We start from the raw sequence: 24011 nt of genomic DNA, 5'->3' as shown, positions 1-24011 counted from the left end.
GACGTCCTCTTGAACAACTAATCGAGAAGATAACCGACAGACGAATTGACGATGAAAATAATCGGTAGTTGTAGCGCTACTTGTGATGGTAATACTTGTCCTTTTTCCTCTCCTTTTCTTTTGTAGTAACTAAGATAAGATAAGCCTTTATTGTCTCCTATAGGAGAAATTCATCTTGGGCATTCGAGGGAAATGGCGACACATACACATAAACACACAATAAACATACAGTTAACCTACATAGAAACATAATCATACATTATCTCAACCAATGCTCCAATGAACATCTACTAATTACACACAAACCCCTACATTTCCTCACAATCACAGAAGAACAGAAGAGAACCCACAACACATCCTCCCCCTCGTATTGCACTTCATTTTGATAATGATTACACATTTCCTGTTAACTCATGCTGTGGTCAGTAACTTCTGTATTGCACAATGCCCAATTGCATAATAATCTATCAAATATAACATAGCATATATATATATTTTGCACCAGTACCCTATCGGGCATTGCACATCCTATAACCATAATGTTAAGTACTACAATTATTATTTAGTGTTGTTTGTTTGTGTTGCAGTCTTTTTCGTATATAAAACTGAACATTGTTACACACATGTAGCCCCGAAAAGTAATATGCACGTTGATTCGTATGTATTCCACGTACTTTTTAGCTGTATGCGCAACATTGATTGCTGCTGTTTACTTTCAAGCCGGGAAGCGGAGTTCGCTTCCCGGGAGGGTTTTGATAATTACAATCTTTTTTCCTAAACTTAACTAGTCGTTTTGGTGCCTAAACTTAACTGGCGCCGCCGCACAACGCTCAAGTTTGGTCGGATAAACTGAACTGTCATGTTTGCTGAAACAAGCTACAGCTCGCGGAGCTCTGTAGCTGGCGTCACTCGACCAGCCAGCGGTCGCCTAATTTCGTAGGATATCATACGAATTGGTGTTTATACATTTTCGTACTATTTCGTATAGGGCTGCACGATATGATGAAAATATCTAAATGCGATTTCTTTTGACTAATATTGTGGTTGCGATGTGATTCACGATATTGGAGGGAATGAGTTTGTGTCATTTCTCTCATTAATTCTCTTCATTGAAAAATATAAAAAAAATTAAACTGATTACAGTGTGATTTTTGTGAGGTTCTGTACCAAACAAAGATTTATTCTTTAGCCTTTAGAATAGGATTTGTAGGCCAGGACGTCTCTGCAGCACCACAATACTTAATCCAGAATGGTGTGACACCTATTTTGCCTTTAGAAAATATTACATTTGATTTGGATATTGCACTAGTCCATATTGGGATTTCGATACAATTGTGATTAATTGTGCAGCCCTTATATTATGCGAAACCCGTTGATAAGAATGCGTTGAACAATGGCAGACATACACTGTGAAAATGTGATCAATAGACAGAGCCCAGAGAAGAGCCAAACTCCATGCGTGTTGTGTCCTAATATGGTTTGTTGTGCTGCTCTCTTGGACCAGAGGCTGAACTTCTGGACTGTCTGTCTGTTTGAGCTTTGATATCAAAATCTGACTCATTTCGTTTCAGAGCATAGAGCCAGCAAAAAAAAAACATATTCCTGGAAATTAACCAAGAGTTCTGCCTGCTGACACGATTCGGGCAATCTGCAGGTCTCATGCATTGTTTGTAGACAGCGTTTTGCTATAAAAAGAAAGATTTTAAGATTGCAGTCGATTGTTGGAATAAATTAGTTATCTTGTGACCTCATTGCTTTGGCCAAAACAACTTTTTTCTTTAAACAACAACTGAATTAACCTGAGGAAATGAAAATAAATACTTGGTTCCGCCTCTTTAAGAGGTTTAAGTTTAAAAGAAATTGCCATCAAATAAATCCTATTAGTGTCTGCAACCCTCCATGTTTCGTGGCTGGGCTCCAAACACGTAGCATCCTCTTCTGTTTGCAAAGTTCAAATGAAGTTGTGCTCAATAGGCCTTGCTCAATCCAAATAGAAAGGAACAAAGTTGAATAAACACAACCGCTCAACGCTGCACACAGCAGTGCCTTTGACTCACCAGAGTCAGGATTGTTGAATGTAATATTTTAATTGGGAAAACAGCGGTTTGGCTGCTGAGTAAAATGTATTTGAGTGAAGGGAAACCGAGGAAACTTTCTTTCCACAGCAGTAAGCAGATAGAGTGTAAGATACAGTGTTCGAACAAGCCACATGTGGCTTTAGAAAAGGTATCATTGATATATTGACATACTGACCTTATACTGGATTCAGACTGAAGTGACAACAACCTGAAACACCAATTTACATGTAAGCAAAAATTATGATCGTTCTCGCTCCGAACTCGTAAAAATACGGACGTTTGGACAGTGGCGTCCTTCAGCGTAGGGAGGTTGGTTGGGGTGGTGGATGGGTCAAACAACACAGGACTTTCACCCAGGAGACCAGGGTTCGTGTCCCGCGTGGCACGTTTCCTAAAGTCGCTTTCTTCTTTAACCGTCCCGTTATTCCCGTATGTCACAGAAACGGTAAGCCCACCCACGATCCTTTTCCTAAACTCAACCGTCCTGTTCTTCCCGCGTGTCACGGAAAAGTAAGCCCACCCACGACCTTTTCCTTAACATAACTGCGTCAAAAGGGACGCCAATAGTCCCGACCATGCGCGTTTAGTTAAAGCGCGTTATATGACGCTGAATACCAACAACAGTGACAAAAGGCACATGACCAAGCGTCCGTATTTTACGAGATGGGAGTGAGAACCTGTTGGTCAGTCTCTACAGTGTGTGTGTGTGTGTGTGTGTGTGTGTGTGTGTGTGTGTGTGTGTGTGTGTGTGTGTGTGTGTGCGCGCGCACCATACAGTATTTGTGGAGAACTTATTGATTTAATCCTTTATTCTTTTCTTTTTCTTTTTTTTTTTTAACTGGGGGACGAGCAAATGTAGATTCAGGAGCTAAACCGGTTTACGTCATCCCCCGGGTTTAGGATGAAGGTTTCAGCGAGTATTTCGGTCTATGTTAAGTCTTAAGTCTACATGATTCCAACATAGCATTAGCCATCCAGAGATACAGTTCATCCTAAGGATTGACTCTGCCGCATGTATTGTATGTTTACCATTAAAACACGATTTATAAAATCGTGCCAACCCTTAGTTCAATAGCTTAGTATTCTATCATAAGGCATCCCTGCACGTTATTGTAGGCCCAGTTTAAAATGCAGTTTAATTTTACACAATTTTTATACAATATGTGTAGGAAGTGAGGGAAATGGGGGCTTAAGAAGGATCTTAAGACGCTGTTCATCTTTTATCTCCCTCTATATCTCACTTTTGTAAATGTGTTTTTAAGATGTGCTTTTGGGCATATTTTAATGTGGTATTTTTCAGAAATAAATGCGTACAGTAGAATGGGTCAAATGTCTCGCTAAAGTGCAGCTTAATTACTGTGGCAGTGTGACTCGGAGGCTCCGGAATAACTTTGCAGAGAGCACAAGACTTCCCTGTATTTATTCTGAAAAGCTTATTGTGTTTTAACTTCTGAGTGAACTCTTGTGAAACTAACTGTGGACGTTCACGCTCAGCGCTTGTTGAATCACATGGTGATTCATGATGGATTTATGATATTAATAATAATAAATCAGACTGAAAATCAGCTTCTATCCGAGAGCTGTAACCTCTGCTCGCCCCTGACTGCCACAGCTGACTGACTGCTGTGAGCAATTACCCCACTGACACACACACACACAAACAAAACACACACACACACACACACACACACACACACACACACACACACACACACACACACACAAACACAAACACAAACACAAACGCAGGTTTGTGGCACTATCTTTGTGGGGACCCGTCATTGACATAATGGATTCCCTAGCCCCTTACCCTAACCTTAACCATCACAACTAAATGCCTAACCTTAACCCTTACCCTCACCCTAACCAGAACCTAATTCTAACCCTAATCCTAATACCAAGTCTGTAGTCTGAATGTAGTTAAACAAGACCACACACACACACAAACAAGGTCATTTTATCTTGTTTTTGTCCCGTGTCTTTGTTTAAATTCTTACTATTTACTTTTTTTACTTGTACTTATGTTGCACACAGCTGAAGAGTTGCTGAACAGATTTTTTTTCTAAGCACAATGACATTAAAGATCTACTGCAAATTTTCTGCGCGGTGCGATCACATACAAAGTTACGGAAGAAGATTAGGGCCATGTGTGAAAAATGTATTTGAGTTCTGAGTTTAAAGTCAGAAGTGTGACTTCATATCACATGTGACCCTAATCCTCTTTTGTATAAAGTCAATGCAAAGATGCGAAATTTGCATGATTAAATTCATATATTCAGCATTGAGATTCTCCTGCATAGCATAGCCCCGATCGATCTTTTGTCTTGTTGTCTTGTGGACAGACCTGACAAAGCATGAATTCAGATTTATTTAATTTTTAACAAATTACCATTATGATGTAGTTATTTTGTCTTGCTTTTGATCCGTTTATGACAATTAAATTACAGCAAAACCTGTACCTCAAGTAGCGCTGGAAGCTGCAGTTCCTGGAGAAGGCTGTGGGAGCCTCCAGACGTAAGAGATGTCACCTGTTTCAACAGCCAATAGAGAAGTCAGCTGGGAAAGTCAGCTATAATCTATAGAAATTAAATGATCCATAAGCCATTTTATTTTAATGTTACTAACAGCTGGTCGAAATGGCAGAGTTTTAGACGGAGCCTCAACGACCACCTGAAGGAACGGTAACATTGTATGGTCAAGCGAGATAGAGAGTGACTGAAGAGAGAGAGAGAGTCCAGCGGCGTTGGAACAAAGCAGTGACTCGCCGATTCATCACTAGAAATGCACAGGGCTGGGTATCGTTTAAAAATGTTCGATACCGGTACTGATACCAATACCGTGACGTTGATGCCGGTTCCTAAACGATACTTTTTTCGATACCAATTTCATAAAACAAAAAGACATTACAGCATTACACATTACGGCACAAATCTTATTATTTATTTTTCTGCTCCTACTACGTGAGCCCCGTCTCAGTGCATAACGTAGAGTTTTTTTCTGTGCGTCTCTACGACATGTAACGTTACACAGCCAATCACAAGCATGATTAGGTCCTGGTAGAAACATGCTGCGTGCTTATTGGCTCCCTGACGCTGATGCGATTTACTCCTTAATGTAGGTATTGATTGAATGAATTGGGTATTAAATGACGAGGCATTTTTCGATACTCGATACTAAGGAGGCAATTCGGTCGTTACCTAAAAAGTATGGAATTCGGTACCAAGCCCCAGAAATGTAACTGTAGCACGCATCTCACTATTGCTAACGTTATCCACATTCAAATGATATCTCCAGCTACAAAACAGCCTAAAAGTCGGAAGTTAAAACGGGAGTACAATGAGGCGTTGCCACGGTGATGATACACTGTCTAAAATTGCAAACAGCCAGAGAAAATCTTACCGCGGTCCTCAAAGCGGCCGCTTCCAAGAGATGGACAGGAGAGTGTGTGATTACGTAATGATGGGATGCCCATTACCAGAGTCAGTCAGCTCAAGGCCTTGGAAATTTTTACCGTTAATTAAAAATGTGACACTTCCATCTAAAAAAGATATTGAAAATATTATTTTGTTTAAAAGATGTTTAAAACAGCCTACCTTGTTTTATTCAATGGGTTTTTCTTAGAATTATTTTCAAATAAAATGATTTTCTTCTCGGTATGCGGCCGCTAAACCTCTATATATGTGCGCCTGCTCTACCAACAGAGCTAAATTATACCTTCTATTTGAATTTAAACAAAGTTGAATTATTTTGAAAAATAATAAAGTTACGATTGAGTGGAGGATCACAGACTGTCAAAGTTTAGTCAGGATACTGTTTAGAAACCATTTTTCAAATGCTATGAAATTTAATAAAACACCCAAAATTCAATGAAATTAGTGAACTGATCATCCATCATCATCACCAGCCATCCATGTTATTTGGGGAGCAATTTGCTTTAAATACAACCATATTTCTTTGAAATTGATTCAAAAGTTGAATGAATAATTCACTTCTAGAGACAACCTATCATGAGACATTTCTAAAAACTACTAGTTTTCTAAGAAGAATTCACATCCCAGTCAGTCTGACATTTATTTCATTTGTAAAGAAGAACATCACATGGATTTTCTGCTTTTTCTGCTTTTGGTCAGAGAACGGATATGATGTAGTCACCATTGGCGGTACAGTATAAAGAGAAAAATAATAAAAAAATATTGATGCAAGGGAAAATAATCTATTTTAAAAAATCGTCTGGGGGGAAAAATAATCACAATACATAAAAACCTGTTTCCCACCCCTAGTCCCAAACCAAACTGAAGGTGTAACCGTGCTCCTCCTGTCTGTGCTTTCTGTGCAGGAGCAGCTCCGAGCGGCGTAAGGAGAAGTCCCGGGACGCCGCTCGCTGCCGGCGCAGCAAGGAGACGGAGGTTTTCTACGAGCTGGCGCACCAGCTGCCTTTACCCCACAGCACCAGCTCCCACCTGGACAAGGCCTCCATCATGAGGCTGGCCATCAGCTTCCTGCGCACGCGCAAGGTGCTCACCGCAGGTAGGACCGCTGTTCATACACACTGGCACACACACACACACACACACACACACACACACACACACACACACACACACACACACACACACACACACACACACACACACACACAAACTGGCGCATGCACACTGGCACACACACACTGGCGGACACACACACACACACACACGCAAACACACTGTCACACACGCACACACACACACACACACCCGCACACACAGACACAAGCATACACAGACACACACACCCAAACAGACAACAGACACAGACACCTGCACGCACGCATGCACAGACACACGCACGCACACACACACACTAACACACACACACACACACACACACACACATATGCATATGCATATACACACCCACACACACGCAAACTGCATGTAAATGTGTTACATAAAGGAAAATATACAATCTGTGTTTTCATGTGTGTGTGTTGGTATGTATGACTAATTGTCCCGTAAAGTAGGAAGGTATTTGTCGGAGCCTTTCTTTGCACTTCTTCTCCTTCCTCTCGTCTTATTTAAAATTAGAAGCCGAGGAAGCTCCACAAAGAAACGGACCTATTGTTCTGGAATTCCTCCGCTCCCTCGAAAATGAGATCAGAGAACAACAAAAATTAAACAACGGCAGCAGCGTCACTGGTCAACGCCGCAGCCGTGAAAAAGAAAAAAAGATGCTGTTTATTGTTTCTGAACCGAGTTGAAACAGCTTGTGAGTTGAGTTTACACAGGAGAGGAGGTGGTGAAGCCACCTGAACACCATTAAACTTCCTCACGGTTCATCAAAAGTCGAATCTGTTCTTTATTTTATCGACATCTACTTAAAGCTGCACAGTTGAATGAATTTAGCCCTTTTTTTTTTTACTGCATCATTACATCATGTGGCGAAAAACGGACATGCTTTGTGACCTCTGGAAAGGAGCGTAGGTTTTCGGTAGGATTACAGAGAAACCACCAGCCTGATTTTCATGAAACTTGGTAGAAGAGTGTAGCATGGGCCAAGGAAGAAACTATAAAATTTTGAAGCGGATCTGAATCACGGGGGCGGATACACACATTATTTTTCACTTTCGTTAACATTGCGAGATAGGGCGTTTGTGCTGCATTCACGTGGTGTCGGAATAATCAGGAAAAATCAGTTCCCGTCTGGGAAAGTATGTTACCATTGTGAGATCGGGCATGCCTTGGCAGAGGTCTGCGCTCTAGTTTTTCATGAAACCTTATCTGATGATGTTATTTAAAACATTGAACAATAATAATAAAAAAAAAGAAAAAAAAAGAAAAGTCGAGCAAGCCATTATAATAACAAGCTGCCAGTGGAACGGGAAAACCTTTTGATTAATACAAGAGCTTGACCTTATCCGTAAATCTTTACACATGCCAACTGCCTGTTTATTCTACTATTATTCTCTTCTTACGTAACTTTTGATGGCTTTTTATAAACTGCTTTTCATTGTTTGCTGGGGGAGCGGGGATGCATACAAGCAACGCTTCCTTAAACAAAGGCGACCGCTACTTCCTATTTCTTATGTTGTATTTGTCATCAATGAGAAAATGAATCAGTCACTCTCAATAAGTCATTTATTCATAGAGCACCTTTCATACAGTGAGTGTATGAAGTGCATTAGTGTTGACGAAATAAATAATAACTGGAGAAATAAATAGATTTGAGCAAATGTTTTATAAAGTAATAAACAGAATCATATATATATATATATATATATATATATATATATATATATATATATATATATATATATATATATATATATATATATATATATATATACACTCACCCAAAGGATTATTAGGAATACCCTACTAAGACTGTGTTTGACCCCCTTTCGCCTTCAGAACTGCCTTAATTCTTGGTGGCATTAATTCAACAAGGTGCTGGAAGCATTCTTTAGAAATGATGGCCCATATTGATAGGATAGCATCTTACAGTTGATGGAGATTTGTGGGATGCACATCCAGGGCACGAAGCTCCTGATCCACCACATCCCAAAGATGTTCTATTGGGTTGAGATCTGGTGACTGTGGGGGCCATTTTAATACAGTGAACTCATTGTCATGTTCAAGAAACCAATTAGAAATGATTGGAGCTTTGTGACATTGGTGCATTATCCTGCTGGAAGTAGCTCATCAGAGGATGGGTAAATGGTGGTCATAAAGGGATGGACATGGTCAGAAACAATGCTCCGGGTAGCCTGTGGCATTTAAACGATGCCCAATTGGTTCTAAGGGGCCTAAAGTGTGCCAAGAAAACATTCCCTACACCATTACACCACCACCACCAGCCTGCCCAGTGGTAACAAGGCTAACCGATCCATGTTCTCATTCTGTTTACGCCAAATTCTGACTCTACCATCTGAATGTCTCAACAGAAATCGAGACTCATCAGACCAGGCAACATTTTTACAGTCTTCAACTGTCCAAATCTTGTGAGCTCGTGCAAATTGTAGCCTCATTTTCCTATTTTTAGTGGAGATGAGTGGTACCCACTGAGGTCTTCTGCTGGTGTAGCCCATCCGCCTCAAGGTTGTGTGTGTTGTGGCTTCACAAATGCTTTGCTGTATACCTCGGTTGTAACGAGTGGCTATTTGAGTCAAAGTTGATCTTCTATCAGCTGGAATCAGTCGGCCCATTCTCCTCTGACCTCTAACATCAACAAGGCATTTTTGCCCCCCCAGGACTACAGCATCCTGGATGTTTTTCCTTCTTCGGACTATTCTTTGTAATCCCTAGAAATGGTTGTGGGTGAGAATCCCAGTAATGGAGCAGATTGTGAAATACTCAGACCAGCCCGTCTGGCACCAACAACCATGCCACGCTCAAAGTTGCTTAGATCACCTTTGTTTCCCATTCTGACATTCAGTTTGGAGTTCAGGAGATTGCCTAGACCTGGACCACACCCCTTAATGCACTGAAGCAGCTGCCATGTGATTGGTTGATTAGATAATTGCATTAATGAGAAATCTTACAGGTGTTCCTAATAATCCTTTAGGTGAGTGTGTATATGTATGTATGTACACACACACACACAAAAACATATATATATATATATATATATATATATATATATATATATATATATATATATATATATATATATATATATATATACACATACATACACATACATACACATACATACACATATACATACCACCAGTCAAAAGTTTGGGGTCACTTAGAAATTTCCATTCCACTCCATTATAGAGAGAATACTAGCTGATCTGAGTGGGTGGCTGATCTTTAATGCAATATCTACATTGCCCATTATCAGCAACCATTCATCCGATGTCCAAAGGCCCATTCTGTTTACTAATCTGATATCATTTTAAAAGGCTAACTGAGAAAACATTGGAGAACCCTTTTGCAATTATGTAAGCACATAGTGTAATCAGAAAACTGCTGCCCTGGTTAAAAAAAACAATGCAACTGATCTCAGATGGTATTCTGTCTGTAATGGAGTGGAATGGAAATTTGTAAGTGACCCCAAACTTTTGACCGCTAGTGTATATAGATATATATTTATATTATAAATTACAAATCCGAATAATTCAAATTTAGTAAGTCATGTATACAAATGTATTAAGTTTCTGCATTGGATATGGGATCTCCTGATGTGGCAATATAAAGTACACATACGTTTTATCTGCTGTAAATGTTTTATGATCATTAAAAGAAGCATATTTGAATTATAAAATAACATGTTTTGTACGTGCTTTAAGCAGTTTGTTTTATCACATGTACAAAGTTTTGTGTTGCGGTAAAGTGTCACAAACAAAATCTGTTTTCTTGCTTACCCCCAGTGATATCTAGTTATGCAGCAGGTACTTTCAGTTTCACGTTCCGAGATTTTGAGATATCTGCGTCTGAGTCTTCAGCTGCCACCCTAACGCAATACCAGATCACACCAGTTTTGCAAAAACCTTTTCCGGAAACGGTGTCCCTGTTACTCCCAATCACCCGCAAACCTCGGTTTGAAAATGTTTTTTTTTTATTTGGGTGCGCTGACCCTTTTAAAGATTCAAGATTCAAGAGGTTTACTGTCATATGCACAGTGAAGACAACTTACACCATGCAATGGAGAGTGGCAGTCGTCCTTACACAGCAAATAAAAAAATAAAAAAAAGGTTTTTCAGCTTCTATTTTTAGTTGATTTACCATTTCTTATCATTTGTTTGCTGCATGTAAATAAACCATCAATGTTACACTGACTTAAAGTGCCTCAACAGTTGGCTTATAGACCTTGTTCACGGCAGACATGTTGACATGTCCTAGTAGGAACAGCACAGGTGTATTCAAAACCATTAATGATGGCTGCATTCCACTTAGGAGAGACCCTGGTATTAAACCATTAATGATGGCTGCATTCCACTTAGGAGAGACCCTAGTATTAAACCATTAATGATGGCTGCATTCCACTTAGGAGAGGCCCTGGTATTAAACCATTAATGATGGCCGCATTCCACTTAGGAGAGACCCTGGTATTAAACCATTACTGATGGCTGTATTCCACTTAGGAGAGGTCCTGGTATTAAACCATTAATGATGGCCGCATTCCACTTAGGAGAGACCCTGGTATTAAACCATTAATGATGGCTGTATTCCACTTAGGAGAGGTCCTGGTATTAAACCATTAATGATGGCCGCATTCCACTTAGGAGAGACCCTGGTATTAAACCATTAATGATGGCCGCATTCCACTTAGGAGAGACCCTGGTATTAAACCATTAATGATGGCTGCATTCCACTTAGGAGAGGTCCTGGTATTGTGCATGCTGACTCATTGAAATAGCTTCCTGGGACACTTGATGGAATTGAGCCATCGTTAAGGTTATCAATTTCAGCTGTGCTTTTACTACTATGACAAGTTAAAATGTCTGCTGTGAAAAAGGTCCATTGGTGATCTGGTTTTACTTTTCTCTAGAGGTTTGGGTAATCGTTTTAAGTTACTTCCTAAATTCTCCTATACCAGGGTTTCCGCAGGGTCTTAAAGCTATAGTGCGTAGCTTCTGTCGCCCCCATGAGGAATTCTAAGTAATAACAACAACACTGCTGGCGTGTCCACATGATACATGCCTTCCGTGATCGCGCTAGTAGCCAAGGAGGACACGGAGGATTAAAAAAACATGATGGACTCTTCAGAAGAGGTCATTATCTTCTGCGCAGAAGAGTCACCGGACGCCACAATCTTCTGACCATAGTCATACTGAGAAATCCAGTGAGAGTTGTGTGGAGCTGATAGTCAAATTGGCTTTGTAGCAACTCATTTGGCAATGGCTTGAATGTAACGGACGTTCATTATTATCAAAAAGGTACGCACTAAAGCTTTAAAACGCTGGAAAAATGTAGGAAGTAACCTAAAACAATTACCCAAACCTCTAAAGAAAAGAAAAACCAGAACACCAATAAGCCCACTGTTGAGACACTTTGTCAGTGTAACAGTGATGGTTTATTTACATGAAGAAAACAATTCGAAATGGTAAATCAACTAAAAGTAGAAGCTGAAAAACATCAGGGTCACCTTCTTCTTTTCTTTTTTATACCCTGTGTAAGGACGACTGCCTTCTCTGCTACATTTCAGAGAGAAATATTGTACTTTTTACTCCACTACATTCATCTGACAGCTTTAGTTACTAGTTACTTTACTTTAATGTTTTGCAACAGTGTAACGACCTACAAAATTACTATATATATATATATATATATATATATATATATATATATATATATATATATATATATATATATATATATATATATATATATATATATATATTGTGTTGTTGTGTGTATGTGTATGTGTGTGTATATGTATGTATGTATGTATGTATGTTATATATATATATATGTATGTATATAATATATATATGTATGTATATATGTATGTGTATATGTAGTATTATATATATATTATGTGTATGTATGTATGTATATATATGTATATATGTATATATATGTATATGTATGTATATATGTATGTATTATGAAAATATTTACTTTTATAATGTTCTCAAATTTTTCTTATAGAAACTATGATGTGAACTGTTTAGCTCAGGTGACTGTTGGTAGTGCAGACTGTGGTTAGCATGTTGCACATGTGGCTTCAGTTGTGACCAGTGTCGTTTAGCAATGAAAAAATAAATATTAAGTGTAGTACTTTTGCTCAAGTAAAGGATCTGAACACTTCTTCCGCCACTGGAAAGAGGTAAGCAGGAGGCAAGAAGAAATAGGGAGAGAGTGGATAAAGGCGGCGGAGGAGGAGTAAAGGTAAAGAGGGTAGGAGAGCAGTGGGCGAGAGCGGAGGAGAGGACGGGGAGGGGAGAGCGCTGAGATGCAGCAGCAGATACAGAGTGTTATCGGCCTGGTCTGATTGCTCCGTGATGGAAGGGAGAGATTGGAGAGGAAGCACAGAGCTCTGCCCATCGTTCAGCCGATGCTGGCATCACCCCTGCTAGCCATAACACCCGGCTGCCCTGGCGCCAAACACACGCGCACACACACACACACACACACACACACACACACACACACACACACACACACACACACACACACACAAATACACAAATACTGTATATGCACCCAACAGCACATATGCAAGCGGCTGTAGGGAACACCCTTCTTATGTAATGTAAGCTCAGTTGGGACCCATATAACAGTGATGTACAGATTAGGAGGTACTCAAAAGCTGATTGGGCTATATTTCTCCCTGATGAGTTTGACTTAACCGCCATGTTATCTGAGGGTCAAATTTAAAGTTTCTATATCCGAAATGTGGGTTTCTTTCAACCTAATTGCCCACATATATAATGGATGGTGCCATAAAACACTCTTCAAAAGTTAAATTAAGGGTCAGTGCACCTCTTTCATTGAATTTTGTGTTTTATTCCATTTTCTAGCATTATTCTGACTAAACTTTTGAGCAACAAACGTTCCTGTGATTTTAACTATTAAACAAAAAGAATTCATAATCTCTGCTTTTTTTTTTTTTTTTTTTTAAACACAAAAGTTAGACATAATTTTGTTGACACAGTTTTTAAACACCTCTGCTTTCTCTCGTCGTTAAAGGGACAGTTCACCCCAAAATCAGAGATACACATTAGTCCTCCTACCTATACTGCTATTTATCAGTCTAGATAGTTTTGGCGTGAGTGGCCCAGTGTTGGATAAAAAAATATAATGAAAGAGAAAGAAAGATCAGTTCAGTGTCTCTAAAAATGGAACTAGATGGCACTCGGCTTGTGGAGTTCGAAGCGCCAAAAAAAAAAAAAACAACATTGAAACATTTGGACTCTCTCCAGAAATCATGACTAGAATTGGGCATCGACAACACTTTCCAACTTGGAATCGTTTCAAAAATGACAATTGCAGTGCAATCGTGTTTTTTTTTATCGGAATCGTTTGGAAAATGTGGTTCCAATCATCGGTTCCAAATTTGACAGCTTCAAGTTTTGGTTTCTGTGGAATCAGAATTGTTAAAATCCAAACGATGCCCAACAATAATCATGACACGGTTGCTCACAGATAATCCACAGACCTGGTTGTGAGCAATTTCATGTAGGATTGCAATGGCCAGCCGTATCTCCGCGCACAAAGAAGTGTACACATGGACGAGAGGCTCGTGCTTTGATAGTAGGGCTGTGTATTGGCAAGAATCTGGCGAGACGATACGTATCACGATACATGGGTCACGATTCATTATATTGCAATATATTTCGATACTGTGTGTAAGGCAATATATTGGGATTTGTTTTTTTTAAGATTTTTTCATTTTTTCATTTTAAACATTCAGAACAGACAAACACACTTGAACAAGAACAATCACCCACTCCCACCCCCATTGGGATTGTTTTTAAGTATGATTTTAGAAAAACTAATATTTAAAAAAGTCAAAGAAGTTTACTTTAGGTAAACAATTCAGTACACAGAAAATCAAACTGCCAGTTTGGGATTGTGGTTCACAGGTATATTAGTGAGCTAATGTTTATATGCTAAAGTAGGCCAAAGTTCAGCCATAGCTACAATGTTAGCTACTAGCAAAAAGTCAGGCACCGTTAGGCAAGGAGACTAGTGGTGTGTCTCAGCGTAGCCATCTAGAGGTCGGGGGTTTAAACACAACATAAAGGTGAACCACTGTCTTATGTGAATAATGAGTGTGTCATGACAGTGTTATAAACGTTATAAACGTTTAGGACTTCCGTCACTAAGTATAATTCGTTTTTGTCATGACAAGTTGACATTGTTTGGGTTGTCTTGATTATGACAACTTGACATTAATCAAACTGACATTACCAGATGTTGTCTTGGTCATGACAACTTGAAATAAAATGTCTTTGTCCTTATTAAGACAACTTGACATTAACCAGGACATTATGTCAAATGTCATTTTTGATTAATGTCAAATGTCATTTTTGATTAATGTCAAGTTGTCATAATTAAGACAACCCAAACAATGTCAACTTGTCATAACAAAAACCGAATGACACTTAATGACAGAAGTCATGAACGTTTATGACTTGTTTATAACGTTTATGACACGTTCGTGACAGTGTCATGTCATAGTTTTAACAGTGTCATGTCACGATTATGTCGATACCTTCAAGTAAAGTGTTACCTATATATTTTTGTCCTTTGTCATGAACTTTTTCAGATGGAAAAATGAATTCTGAGTCTTAAATAAGCGTAGTGGCGATCAGACAGTAGATGACATTAATAGGGTTTGTTAGGAGTTATACACTTTAAAGTTAGTCTCTTTAAGGTTTTAAACTGTTCTGAGAGCAGGCACCGGAATGGCAAACGGAGAAGAAAAGGGAGGCACCGAAAAAGCATGAATCCGAGAACTAAGTCACATACTGTGAAGAGTCTCCTATGACCCCGCTGTCCTGTCACTTTATTCTGTCCAGAGCCACAGAACAAATGTCAAAAATGGAGAGGAAGTGATTATCTGATCAGCAGCTGTCCCTATCAGAGACTCTATTTTTTTTTTTTTCTGCACCCTTTTTATTTTGAAATGAGAGCGGTTACACAACCAAAGAACAACCGAGAGAAGAAAAGTAGAACTCGGTCCGAATGACTGGTAATCACAGCTAAGTATGTAGGCCAAAGGTGCCGGTTTTCGGACCGGGCCCTGAGAGTCTCCCTACGGGCTCCCCGAGGCCCATGAGAAAGCTCCGAGCTCCCCCGCGCACCCCCCGCACCCCCCCCCCCTCGGGGGTTAACGCGATCTGGGCCCGGCTCCAAACTCGAGCCCCAGGCCTCGCCGGGAGCCTTGAGAACTGGCCCCTCTTATCTCAGGGAAGCACACTGGAGGAATTGCAAGCACCGCCCCCCCCCCCCACCCCCATCGGCTACTGGGCTTTGTTCGGCATGAAGCCACCGTCCGTCCACACACACACACACACACACACACACACACACACACCCTCTTGAGCTAGCGCCAGCTAGGTGCTAGCTGTTTGTTTTGGATATTGCACTGTACGTATTTGAGCATAATCGCATAACTTATAAGTTATGTTCTAAAAAAAAAGTGGACAGCTATTATGAACGCTTGTGCGGTTTTGGGTGTAATTTGTCAGGATCGGGGATCGGGAGGGGCCTGAGACGCAGGAAGAAGCTGCACTGGTTTGTTTTGGCTCGGAGCCAAAGCTTCAAGAAGGAAAACAAGCCTGATGTGCATGTGCGTGTGCGCGCAGACACACAGACACACAGACACACAGACACACAGACACACATACACATTTATAACCAGCGTGGAATGAGAGAAACATGAAGTGAGCGTAACCCTGTTGGGAACCGAGCAGTGTGGTTAAAACGCTATCTTTTAATTAAAGATCTCCGAGCATTGTGACCTCCGAAACAAAGGAAACCACGTGTCCCACGCGCGGCCTGAGCGCCCTTTTTCAAACAAAGAGAACGTGGCCTCCATGCAACTGTAAAAGCCTAAAAGTCACACCTCCATGAGAAAAGATGGCCAGAGGTCTCAAAACTACAGACGTTGTAGTTCACACCTACATGTCACCTTCAAGAGCTCCGATTCCCTATTGGCCGGGGCCCCTGAACGCAGCGGTGCCCCGGTCACTGGGGATATAAATACTCTGGCCACTAGAGCTGGGCAATATAACGATATTATATCGATATCGTGATATGAGACTAGATATCGTCTTAGATTTTGGATATCGGAATATTGTAATATGGTATAAGTGGTGTCTTTTCCTGGTTTTAAAGGCTGCGTTACAGTGAAGTGATGTCATTTTCTGAACTTACCAGACTGTTGTAACTGTTCTATTATTTGCCTTTACCCACTTAGTCATTATATCCACATTACTGATGATTATTTATCAAAAATCTCAATAGTCAACACTACAATATCGTTGCAGTATCCATATCGAGGTATTTGGTCAAAAATATCGTGATATTTGATTTTCTCCATATCGCCCAGCCCTACTGGGGCACCCACTTCTCACCGTCATCCACTGCTCGCGAAAGCTGCTAAAGGGTGCTCTCCTGTGTACCTTCCTAATCCCCCAACACCCACCTTGTTTTCTGTCTCTCCCTCCAGGCTGTTGCAGCAGCAGCAGCAGCAGTGGTGGTAACAGCGTGGAGGACGCACAGATGGACAGCCAGTACCTGAAGTCTCTGGAGGGCTTCATCACCCTGGTAACGTCCGACGGCGACATGATATTCCTATCAGAGAACATCAACAAATTCATGGGGCTCACGCAGGTACGCAAACACGAAAGAACACGAGGACTAGGACAAAAACAGACGCGCCGTGCAGACAGGCATGCATTTATTTATTTTAAGCTGCAACGCTTTCCAGTAAAAGTGAACGTGATTCACGTCACCTTCAATACCCCACTCTACCAGAGTCAGTGGGATATGTTTTCAGTTCAAAACACCCAGTTGTACACAGTGTCATTGAACTCAACTCAATTTCAAAGGGGCTTTCTTGGCATGGGAAACAGATGTTTACAGTGCCAAAGCAAGTGGGAAATCAAATCAAAAATGTACATACAGTAAGTAAAAAGCTACTGGAATAAAGTGGTAAACAGGGCTGTGTAACATAGCAACATTATTATTCAAATGTATAAATCAGAATTGGTCAGTTTAACTAAGAGTAGGCTCTGTGGCCCCCAGGTCCGGCGCTCGGCCCCAGAGGCCCCAGTGGTGCAGACAGGATAATGTTGTATTATTTTAGGACAACATTAACCCGGACAGACGGTCTGAGTGTAAAGTGTCAGTCAGACGAGCATGTTGTGTTTGCGTGAAATACCTCTCATACCAGCCGTGTGTGTTCAGGCCAGACGCTGAGGTTCGACTCTAAACACACTCAGCGCTTTTTTTTAATTCTCTGGCAGCAGCTTGAATAGCAAATCACAGAAGAGCTGACATTTACCCCTAAATAAATAAATAAATAAATAAATAGATGGATGGATGGATGGACTTTATTAATCCCAAATTGAGAAATTACAGCAGCAAGTTACAAGGGCATATATACACACACATACAGAAAATACAACAAATATACTAGAAATAATCAGGCAGAAAAAAAAAAAAAGATAAAATAATCAATAAGATATCAAAATGTGGAGCTCTTTTTTGTGATTTTGGGGATTTTTCTTTTTTTTTTTTTTTTTAAGAATCATGTACATCTCAACAACAAATCTGTTAGAGAATGAGACCTTTTAAAGCCAGACGTTTTAAAATCAACATACAAGATCACAAGAAATCACATCTCGGCCCTGCTGTGTTCTTGTACATTTTTCCCCAAACTAGACAGAACATGACACACAATGACAGACAGAAACAGCATGGAGGGGGAAACAAGAGGACTGAGAGAGTGACACAGCCAGACCATGACAATTGGAGTTTTGAAGTGACACACTCTCTTGTATTTCTTCCATCCGGTCATTACTCACACTCACCACCAAATTCTTCTTCTTCTGATTATCCCCAACAAACCACTGTTGCCTCACAACACCCTGAGGAAGGCAAGAACAGGGCAAGAATGTCTTGCCCTGTTAGTTAAAGTGCTCATATTATGCTTTTTGGCGTTTTCCCTTTCCTTTATTGTGTTAGATATCTTTTTTTTGCATGTTATAGGTTTACTAAGTGAAAAATCCCAAAGTCCCCCCCAACAGAAAACACTGTTCACAAACTGCTCCAAACAGCTCTATTGTAGTCCAGCCTTTACTTCAGAGACAAACGTGGTCACTTTGTAACACACGTTATAATGCTCGCCTAGCTGCTAGCATGGCACGCCCTCATACTCTGCTTCTGACTGGCTAGTAGTCCTTACCTAGGTACTGTCAGAGCACGCCTAAACTTCTGACTGGCTAGTAGTCCTATACCTAGGTATGTAGGGCAGCCCCTCATACTCTGCTTCTGACTGGCTATGTAGTCCTTACCTAGCTACTGTCAGGGCACCCCCATACTCTGCTTCTGACTGGCTAGTAGTCCTTACCTAGCTACTGTCGGGGCACCCCTCATACTCTGCTCTTTGACTGGCTAGTAGTCCTTACTTACTAGCTACTGTCAGGGCGCCCTCATACTCTGCTCTGACTGGCTAGTAGTCCTTACCTAGGTACTGTCAGGGCAGGCCCTCATACTCTGCTTCTGACTGGCTAGTAGTCCTTACCTAGCTACTGTCAGGGCACCCCCTCATACTCTGCTTCTGACTGGCTAGTAGTCCTTACCTAGCTACCGTCAGGGGGCAGCTCCCTCATATACTGTGCTTCTGACTGGCTAGTAGTCCTTACCTAGGTACTGTCAGGGCAGGCCCTCATATTCTGCTTCTGACTGGCTAGTAGTCCTTACCTAGCTACTGTCAGGGCACCCCCTCATACTCTGCTTCTGACTGGCTAGTAGTCCTTACCTAGCTACTGTCAGGGCACGCCCTCATACTCTGCTTCTGACTGCCTAGTAGTCCTTACCTAGGTACTGTCAGGGCACCCCCTCATACTCTGCTTCTGACTGGCTAGTAGTCCTTACCTAGCTACCGTCAGGGCACCCTCATACTCTGCTTCTGACTGCCTAGTAGTCCTTACCTAGGTACTGTCAGGGCACCCCCTCATACTCTGCTTCTGACTGGCTAGTAGTCCTTACCTAGCTACTGTCAGGGCACGCCCTCATACTCTGCTTCTGACTGGCTAGTAGTCCTTACCGACCGCTACTGCGCATGTGCGAGTCCCAACAAAGAGGGAACAGAAGCGCGATGCCTCACTCTGTAGCTAAAACAGAGAGCTCAACACACAGGGTGAAAAGAGGAGCTGCAGCAGTGTGCAGTACAACAAAAATATGGTGTTTTTTGAAAATTAAACCATGTAAACCTATTCTTATATAGCTTCTAAATACAATTATGAACCTGAAAATGTGCATAATATGAGCACTTTAAATGCCTTTAATCACTTTTTGTAACCAACCTTGAGTGCCTGGACATGTTTTGTTTTTTTATGACCTTTTTTAGTCATAATTCTTCCTCCTTTCCGTGTACTTTATTCCCTCCCATGAGCACCGGTGGTTAAATGGAAACCAGAAGCGCTCCTGCCCCTTATATTTTCTTTTACAAACCACATTTGCTTCGGCCATAAATGGGAAAACGCAGCATGTCTTTAAGCCGGGACGGGAAAAAGCCTGAAATGTGAAAAATGTTATGATATTAAGCTTGTTCATTTTTACATTTCAAGTAGTTGTTTTTGTTTTTTCAGGTGGACCTGACTGGTCAGAGCATCTTTGACTTCACCCATCCGTGCGACCACGAGGAGATCAGAGAAAACCTCAGCCTGAAGACATCTGGTCAGCACACAGTCTCCTGTTATCCTCGTTCCTCACGTGTCCTCCATGTTGTTTTTGCCTCCATCCTAGTCTCGCATTGGCAGTTTTACTTCCACAGCGCTGCACAGTGAGGTCTGGCCCCTCGGCAGATGCATTCTGGGATAGGAGGAAAAAAAAAAAACGCTCTGGGTTGTTTGCGTTTCTTTAAACCAATCACAATCATCTTGGGCGGCGCTAAGCTACGGACGCAGCGACGGTGGCTCTGCAAAATAGCCTCGGGAAGGAACTTGTTTCGGTGGAACATTTGCACCCCGCAAAAGAAAACGCCACTTACAATATTAAATTAAGTGAACTGTTGACACAATACAGTAACATGAGCTATTTAAATTGGCTGGATACATGGTTAAACACCATCTGCTCTTACCAGTGTATCGCCATGTGGACTTTGAACTTTGGGACTAAAACATCCCAGTTAGAGAGGAAATGCCCTAAACATATTTGGTAACCCTTTTCTTGAAGGTATCTACATAAGAGTGACATGACAGTGTCATGACCACATGACACTGTCATGTCACTCTTACCCTAACTGTAACCCTAACCATAACTTGTCATTACAAAAACCCAATGACACTTACTGACAGAAGCGTTATGTCATGAACGTTTATTTTTTATTATGTTTATGACACGTTCATGACAGTGTCTTGTCGCTCAGTGGTGTTTTAAGCCCCCAAAGTCTCCTTCCAGGCAGAGCTGCCACCGTTGACTTCAAGGCACCTAACCATAACCATTGCCTAATCCTAGGCAGCGCTGCCTGGAAGGAGACGTTGGGGGTTTAAATCGCTGATAAACTGTCATGTCACTCTTATGTAGATACCTTCAAGTAAAGTGGAACCATATATTCTTCGTACATTTTTACAATCATTCCGCGAACGAACCAACAGGCCTTGTTGCACGATCCAAATTGACATTTTCAGCGTGTACCTTGCTAGCTCAAAGTTTGCCGTGGCGATTATCCAGTAAATAAACGGTCGTCGACTCAGACTACCTCCATTCCATCCGTTTTCCATAAACAAATCTTGTCATTCTAAATTTCTTTGACCTGTACTGTATCATTCTCACACCCTTCTTTATTCAGAAACTACTGTAAATCTTCATCTTATTCCTTCTAGAAATGTAAATGGGGCATCGGTTGTGGGCAAGCCTGAAATTTCATCCTTTTAGGGGCAAGGCCATTTGGCGTTTGTGTGTTTTTTGAGGCCAAATGCCAGGGCAGCACATGATAAAGTGTCAGGCGTCAAATAAAACTATGGTTTTAAATTTTTCTTAAGGGTAACGTTACGTTTGTTAACATAATTGTGACAAACATTAGGCCGTAATATACGTGAGGCGCGCAACACTTCTTAGGCCACTGTGTCAACCTTGTAGTGATATGCGAGCAAAGCATGTAAAGGATGTTTCCCAAAAAGAATTTCGAATCTCAACATTTGTCAAGAGATTTGTGTCTAAAAACCGTATTGACAGTATAGAGGCAGAGACCTAAGGCCAAACGGTCAAATACCATCTTTAACAGAATGCATAGACATAAAATCACATCAAAATCAATATTTTAGAGTTTTTCCTGCATAGAGAAAGACGTTTTAGCCAGCCCCAAAGGAAAATCACCAGCACCAAAATGATAAGAATTGAGAATAAAAATAGCAATTCAAATCCTCTCTAAATGTATTTTAATAGCAGTTTACCAAACAACAAGCAGAACATGAACTTGAATATGAGAGCTAATCTCAGTTTAATCTCCAGCAGTCAGCCTGTACCTGATTTATTTAAATATTAATATTAGTTTGAACCAGTTTTGTTAATTGGGGTTTTATTTGCTCCAGCATATTATACACTATTGTTTATCACATTGTCAGAAATAACAGGCAAATGCATATAGATTTCTGTCAAATAAGGAAACACAGACTCATAGCCTTTAGTCTACACCGATTGATCATGCTCTCTGCTGTGGGTAGCCCCCCCCCCCCCCCTCGGGACAGGAGGACCTCTGAAACCTTAAATATGGTTATATAATGTCCGGCATACACCCCTATATCCTCATTTAAAGTCCGCCCCCCCCGTTTCCGTTTGTGAGTCAGAAATGAATCCAAGGCAAACAATGCAAAATCCCATACCATGTGTGGTATGCTGTAATGTCTGTCTCAAGAACAAGTGACCAACAAACAGGAACAGAAGGTCAGAGACCATATGGACAGGAACCTACAGAGATACAGTAGATGTGTGTGTGTGTGTGTGTGTGTGTGTGTGTGTGTGTGTGTGTGTGTGTGTGTGTGTGTGTGTGTGTGTGTGTGTGTGTGTGTGTGTGTGTGTGTGTGTGTGTGTGTGTGTGCGTATACAGAGACTGGGAAACGACGATAAGAGCTGTGAGCTTTAGGACGAGAGGACGAGTTAGGACGCTGAGAGGGAGAGGGTCTGGGATTATCTGGTGCAGATAGGGAACATGGTATGTTGTATGTAGCGTCTGTAGCAGAAAGTGCAGAGAAGACATACTGCATGTCTCAGAAAAGAAACGTCTCCAAAATGTGAGTAAATATGAGGGTGTAACGTATGTATGAGAAAATTATGCTCTCTCTCTCTTACACGCACACACACACACACACACACACACACACACACACACACACATACAGACACACACATACAGACACACACAATAAGCTGTGGTTGATAACTCAACATCAGTGGCCACAAAACACACAAAGAGTAACTGTAAATCTTATATTTCCTTTCCCTTAGCACACTTCTACACACTTTTACACACACACACACACACACACACACACACACACACACACGCGTTTAATTCAGTGAGGACTTTTTTTATTGTAGGTTTTGTCGAAGTGTAACCACATAAAGATAAAGGCACACTTGTGAGTGTGGAGAGTAACAAAGGACACACTTCACCGCTTTGCTCTGTGGCTGCAGCTCTGAGGCCGAACTCTGACCTGGTGATGTAACAACTAGGCCGGTGTGTGTGTGTGTGTGTGTGTGTGTGTGTGTGTGTGTGTGTGTGTGTGTGTGTGTGTGTGTGTGTGTGTGTGTGTGTGTGTGTGTGTGTGTGTGTGTGTGTGTGTGTGTGTGTGTGTGTGAGAGAGAGAGTGAGAGAGTGTGTGTGACCTCAGCAGTTTGTTACATAAGGGAAAAGACTGATAAGGGGAGGTTTGAATTAGATTTTCTTTCTGTTATTATTGTTGTGTCCCGGCTTCGGTTTAGTCGTTTCATCATTTCGGATTAAACTGAGGGTGGAATGTCCTGTTACTTTCACTTTCAAATATTCACCCATTTGTTTATGCTTTGATTTCAAAATCAGACAAAAGCATTTCACTGAAGGTTAAACATGTCCTCTAAAAGTGAAAGTTGCAAAGACGAAGCATGTAAAACGGGGGAGTTTTAACGGCTTGAAGTTTTACAATTCTGATAGTTTCTGTCGAGAAAACCTTTTTTAATTTAGTCCGTATCGCTTTAAAATAAGACCGGAGCGAGGTTAAGTGCAATTTCGTAAATGAAAAGATTCTTTATGGCTAGATTAATGACACCGAAAAATGTGAATTCACCA

General features: G+C 41.0%; 1 protein-coding gene across 2 annotated transcripts in view; it reads left to right on the top strand.

Annotated features, from left to right (window-relative positions):
- Window positions 1-24011, top strand: part of epas1b (endothelial PAS domain protein 1b) — an 83396-nt gene that overhangs the window by 31032 nt on the left and 28353 nt on the right. Inside the window, exons 1-4 of one of the 2 annotated variants that reach the window (XM_039783968.1) lie at window positions 2287-2305; window positions 6415-6605; window positions 17187-17350; window positions 20335-20422. In XM_039783968.1, coding sequence (XP_039639902.1) covers window positions 2304-2305; window positions 6415-6605; window positions 17187-17350; window positions 20335-20422 — 445 coding nt within the window. In that variant the 5' untranslated portion in view covers window positions 2287-2303. Of the gene's footprint in view, window positions 1-2286; window positions 2306-6414; window positions 6606-17186; window positions 17351-20334; window positions 20423-24011 lie in introns of those variants that run through there. The other variant, XM_039783967.1, reaches the window with a different exon arrangement.

The sequence above is a fragment of the Perca fluviatilis genome, chromosome 19, assembly GCF_010015445.1.
Source record: "Perca fluviatilis chromosome 19, GENO_Pfluv_1.0, whole genome shotgun sequence".
NCBI classification, from domain to species: domain Eukaryota; kingdom Metazoa; phylum Chordata; class Actinopteri; order Perciformes; family Percidae; genus Perca; species Perca fluviatilis.
This window is presented reverse-complemented; position numbering and strand designations above follow the sequence as displayed.